The sequence below is a fragment of the Pseudophryne corroboree genome, chromosome 9 (genome assembly GCF_028390025.1).
Source record: "Pseudophryne corroboree isolate aPseCor3 chromosome 9, aPseCor3.hap2, whole genome shotgun sequence".
Lineage (NCBI taxonomy): Eukaryota > Metazoa > Chordata > Amphibia > Anura > Myobatrachidae > Pseudophryne > Pseudophryne corroboree.
In genome coordinates this window covers 153,471,377-153,477,376 of record NC_086452.1, presented here as the reverse complement: position 1 = coordinate 153,477,376, position 6,000 = coordinate 153,471,377, and the positions used below count along the sequence as shown (strand labels likewise).

At 46.4% G+C, this 6,000-nt stretch overlaps 1 protein-coding gene across 3 annotated transcripts in view; it reads left to right on the top strand.

Annotated features, from left to right (window-relative positions):
• Positions 1-3,582: 3,582 nt before the first annotated feature.
• The window catches only part of LOC134957742 (very-long-chain enoyl-CoA reductase-like), a 200,168-nt gene continuing 197,750 nt past the window's right edge, over positions 3,583-6,000 (top strand). Inside the window, exon 1 of one of the 3 annotated variants that reach the window (XM_063939862.1) lies at positions 3,583-3,930. In XM_063939862.1, the coding sequence (XP_063795932.1) occupies positions 3,700-3,930 (231 nt within the window). In that variant the 5' untranslated portion in view covers positions 3,583-3,699. The remainder of the gene's footprint in view (positions 3,931-6,000) is intronic. The other 2 variants (XM_063939860.1, XM_063939861.1) reach the window with 2 other exon arrangements.

Sequence of the window (6,000 nt, the reverse complement as noted above, 5' to 3'; positions counted from 1 at the left end):
TATGGACATTGAGAAAGCTTTTTGCTCAAGCAATTATAGCAAAAGCATCGGGAGACTACAGTCAACATGTACATCGAGACAAGACACAAGACAAGACCTCAATCAACAAATGTATATTAAACTCACATAGTTTATGACTGCATTTACCATAATTGCTTCTTATCTTCATTTCTACAACCTTCAGGTAATGACACACATAGTCGATAGGGAATATAGGCACAGATATCAGCACTCACATATCCCCCCATTCATGTATCATCAACTAAAATGTGCTACCCCATTTTGTTGCAACCAAAAGCCGAAAAGAGCTCGGTAAAGTTTGACAGCCCATCCACAGACCCGTACCACGGGACAAGAAGGAATTCAAATGTATACTTCGCAATACCTCGAAGCTTGATTTAAAACACGTACGGCACGGTGATACATGACCCCTCAAACATGGACTCATACATACATGCTTCTACTATCTCACTAGGTCATACCTTTTTCCCACCTTCTTCTGTTCTCCCTTACCCAATCATAGAAATGTATTATACATGACATATATTTTTCTCTTTTTGAACTGTTTTAGGAAGTGGCAGTTATTGATGACTGCCAAAGGGTGGACTGTCAAAGTCAGAAAAATATCACGCTGCACGTTGCCATATATGCACCTCATGCGCGTGCCTGCTGCACGTGCACATTCTCTCCCGTGCGTGTGGATATACGCAGCCGCGTGATGGCGACTCGGCCATGCGCTCGAGCGCGTGGTATGTGCATTTACGGTAGAATTTGTGTGCGTCTAGCGGGCGACTCAATCGTTTAATAATAGAACCAAATAGCTCGTTTTATAGATAATGTTCCCCTTAATGATAACTGTAAGTTTGGTTAATGTGACTTGTTCACGGACTTGGGAATCCCTCTTTACGTGGTACAAAGGGTCTGATTAAAGTTGAACAGCTGTGTCTGGTACCTAACCGAAGAGTATTTTAATAGCAATAATCCGGTGTTGGTTAGGTAAAGATTAATCGCTCCTGCGTGTAGTTATGACCATTAGTAGTTTCTGGACATATTCTATATTTGCAGTTCATTATCCATGCGGCGGGAATCCGGAGATTCCCACCCACCTGAGCTGTTTGAAATAGTCACAGCCCACCTGTTCAAACTAACCTATGACCTTTTGATATAGTGCAGAGAGACATTCCTGTGTCCAATGAACAATAAGGTTGTAGGGCCCTTTGAAGTACACTGTATGTTGTGTATATAAGGGTCACTGTCCCCAGACCGGCCAGTACTCTCTCTTCAACAGTTATCGCTGATAATTGGAGGACTGGATTCCGGTTGCGCCTGCGAGTGTTCCCCGTATGGTATGTTTCTCTGTTGCCACTTTGTTACCCGTGTAATGTTAGCCATTCACTCTTAGTCTATGTATTTGTATTTGCGATTGTTTACTATTGTGTATATTTCTGTTTAGATATCCTGTTAGAATTATATGTTAGCCTGTAGTGTATGACTTGTTAACTGTTTCTCTTTTCGATATAACTAAAAGCTTGTTAGTAAAGGTGTTGGATCCTTAACACGGTATCGTGTGTTCATTACATTGCAGAGAGTAATAGGAGCGTCTCGATCGCTCAAACAGCTTTAGTGTTAACAAGGTTAAGCAGCGTTATATCGCTACAGTGTTTCAGTACAAGGTTTACAGTATAAGAATATCCTTTCTGTGTGTTACATTCAAGGTTTACTGATTGTCATCTTGTGAGCGTCCGCGCCGCTCGTGATCTCCTCGTGGTCTCGAGCGTCCGCTACGCTGATAGCGTAGCATTACGGTTGTCGCTCGCCTATAGCGTGCTCGACACCACGCATTAAGCTGTGAGCGAGCGTGCCGCATGTGCGTCTCGATCACGGCCTAGCGTATGCTACGCTAAATACGTACCCTTACGGTACCCCATATGCCAATTGCGTACTGTGTCTCTTACCCATTATTGTAAAGTTATAAGGTAATTTAAATCAGCATTATCAATATGTGTGTGTGTATATATATGTGGGGCAGTGTATATAATATATATATATATATATATATATACACACACATACACTTATTAGGATAGTTATATTTGGTGCTGCTGTACAGTGGACATGGTGATTTCAAGTACAGCTGCAGCACTAAATATAACTATCCTAATATGTGTGTACGTGTATATATAATGCGTGTGTATATATATATATATATATATATATATATATAAAAGCACTTTATGCACCGTGATTAAAAGTCTCCCGGTGCCGTCTGTTTTTGAAGCTATTTTACGGAAGAACCGCTCTTGTTCTGGAGGGAATGGGAGCAGAATATTTGCCGGTGGGGAATGGGGCGAGTGCCGGACAGCGGTGCAAGTATGCGGGTACGGGTGGGTACGGCGTACCATTAAGAATTTTGCCGTGGGTACGCCGTACCCACACCGACGGGCCGCCGCTTGCTACCGCTGATGTGAGGGGAGGAGAGCGCAGCCTGCGCCTCTCCTGCCCCTCAATGTCGTCTTTCAAATCAGCTCCGCCCGTGAGCCAATCAGAGCTCGCGGAGCTTTGATTGGCTCACGGATCGGCGCTGAATATTGAACTCACCCGCCGGAGACTGAGGGGAAGGAGAGGCGCAGGCTGCGCTTTCCTCCCCTCACACAAGACAGCAGCAGCGGTGAGCAGGGGAAGGGAAGGGGGGGGGGGGGCAATGTATACCTGGCACTGTGGGGGGCAATGGATATCTGCCACTGTGGCGGGCAATGTATATCTGGCACTGTGGGGGGCAATGTATACCTGGCACTGTGGGGGGCAATGCATATCTGGCACTCTGGCGGGCAATGTATATCTGGCACTGTTGTGGGCAATGTATATCTGGCACTGTGGGGGGCAATGTATATCTGGCACTGTGGGGGCAATGTATATCTGGCACTGTTGTGGGCAATGTATATCTGGCACTATTGTGGGCAATGTATATCTGGCACTGTTGTGGGCAATGTATATCTGGCACTGTTGTGGGCAATGTATATCTGGCATTGGGGGGCAATGTATATCTGGCACTGTGGGGGCAATGTATATCTGGCACTGTGGGGGCATTCGTGTATCTGGCACTGTGGGGCATTAGTGTATCTGGCACTGTGGGGCAATGTATATCTGGCACTGTGGGGCAACGTGTATCTGGCACTGTGGGGGTCATATGTGTATCTGCCCACATTTTCATTGGCCACGCCCCATATGGCATTTGGTCCCGCCCATCCTTCGGCGCGCGCACACAGTACCTGTAAGAAATTTTTTCTAGTTGCACCACTGCTATATAGTCACAATCACAAGAATACATCGCTCCGTGTGTAAGCACATTTAGTTATCCTGTCATACACTCATTGGGGTACACATTCTCAATATAAGCAGTATTGAGGAGGCCTGTGAGGACAGATATGAGAACCAGTTCTTAACAAACCCCTTTGCTGTACCAATATAGTTTAAGTGTTAAATAAAACTTGAATTTACTTAAGCTCAGCATATTGGCATGTGTGTCACGTGATAGTCATAAAAATACAATATCCGTAGTAGCACGGGTGGTGGTGTATTGTAGAGGTGCAGTTAATCCACTAAACATATTCCTTACACAGAACTCCTTCAATCAGGCTCCCCGGGCTGGCTGAGTTCCCGTCCAGAGCCTGCTCTGATAAGCCATGTTATCCTCCCGGGATGAGGTGCAGTGTTGCTGATGCTCATCACTTTCCCACACATAGAGACACGGGGCTGCTGCTATATAATCTCAGGCTTCTCCCAGCCAGGATTTCCCCTGCTTCTGTGGCCGGATTGGCTGCATGCTCCTCGGGCTGTGTGCTGTGTACACACCGCTGGCTGGATATGTATGGCTTCCTGGCTAGGACTCCTCACAGAGCAATGATGAGCAGCAGAATCAGTTTCTTTGAGGTAAGTGCCAGAAATCTGCAAAACACATCCTCTCTCTATAGATACACTGTGCTGTCCTGCATGCTTCCCATCTGCATTGAGCAGATATACTTTTAATTGCATACATAAATACCCATCATACATAATATGCATATATGTACACATCATATAGTACAGGAACATACACTTCCCTGTGGAGTGCATGAAAGTTTTTACTGCATTTGGTCTATCATTATTCTTACTTTTAGCCAGTACTCTTCCTCCTGTCCGAGTTCTGCAGCTTTGCAGTAAATTCCTTTATTTCCTAAATAAGTGATGCTTAAAATGTAGTCTGTATGTGATTCACTGGATGGTTCAAGTTCACCCTTTCTGTTCCAGGAGAGTAGAAGCCATGATCCCTATGCTGGGTTACATATTATAACTTCACTGCCGTTGACACAGTATGTTACTGGGGGTTTCTGTCCATTTGGAAGTTGAGCAAGGCAGAGACCACAGCTGCTGCAGATCATCTTGGAATGCACCTTCAGGGATGATCTATAGGTGTATTCAGGCTGTGATGGGTTACAGATTATACAAGATTACTTATTTCACTTAATAGGGTTTATTAATTAATGTCCGCATTTTACCTTGTTTTCTCTTATGTCCTAGATTATGCTGGGGACTCCGTAAGGACCATGGGGTATAGATGGGCTCCGCAGGAGACATGGGCACTATAAAGAATTTTAGAATGGGTGTGCAGTCTAGAGATGAGCGGATTCGGTTTTACTCGGTTCTCAAAACCGAATCTTATTGGCTCACGGATGTCACGTGTTTTGGATAGCCAATAAGATTCGGTTTTGAGAACCGAGTAAAACCGAGTAAAACCGAATCCGCTCATCTGTAGGTGCACTGGCTCCTCCCTCTATGCCCCTCCTCCAGACCTCAGTTAGATCCTGTGCCCAGTGGAGACTGGATGCACTGCAGGGGAGCTCTCCTGAGTTTCTCTGAAAAAGAATTTTGTTTGTTTTTTTATTTTCAGGGAGCACTGCTGGCAACAGGCTCCCTGCATCGTGGGACTGAGGAGAGAGAAGCAGACCTACTTAAGTGATAGGCTCTGCTTCTTAGGCTACTGGACACCATTAGCTCCAGAGGGAGTAGGAACGCAGGTCTCCCCTCGCCGTTCGTCCCAGAGCCGCACCGCCGTCCTCCTCACAGAGCCGGAAGATAGAAGCCGGGTGAGTATAAGAAGAAAGAAGACTTCTTAGGCAGCAGAAGACTTCAGATCTTCCCTGAGGTAAGCCGCTGCGCGCCATTGCTCCCACACACAACACACACTAGCAGGCACTGATGGGTGCAGGGCGCAGGGGGGTCGCCCTGGGCAGCAATAAAAACCTCTAAATCTGGCATTCATAAGTTTATGGGCTGCAGAGGCAGTAATTATATAAATCCCCCGCCAGTTTTTATACTTTGAGCGGGACCGAAGCCCGCCGCTGGAGGGGGCGGAGCTTGGTCCCTCAGCACTAACCAGCGCCATTTTCTCCACAGAGATCTGCAGAGAAGCTGGCTCCCCGGTCTCTCCCCTGCTGAACACGGTGACACAGGGCTGAAAAGAGGAAGGGGGGGGGGGCACTTGTAAGGCGCAGTGAGTGTATTACACAGTAAATTATATATATATAAAAGCGCTATATTATCTGGGAAATTGTTTCCAGTGTCAGTTGGCGCTGGGTGTGTGCTGGCATACTCTCTCTCTGTCTCTCCAAAGGGCCTTATTGGGGAACTGTCTCCTTATAACTATATCCCTGTGTGTGTGGGGGTGTCGGTACGAGTGTGTCGGCATGTCTGATGCGGAAGGCTCAGCTAAGGAGGAGGTGGAGCAGATGATTGTGGTGTCTCCGTCGGCAACGCCGACTCATGATTGGATGGACATGTGGAATGTTTTAAATGCAAATGTGACCTTATTACATAAGAGACTGGACAAAGCAGAGTCCAGGGAAAAAGCAGAGAGTCAATCCACGGCTTCGACTTGGTCACAGGGCCCTTCTGGGTCTCAAAAACGTCCCCTATCCCAAATAGCAGACACTGATACCAACACGGATTCTGACTCCAGTGTTG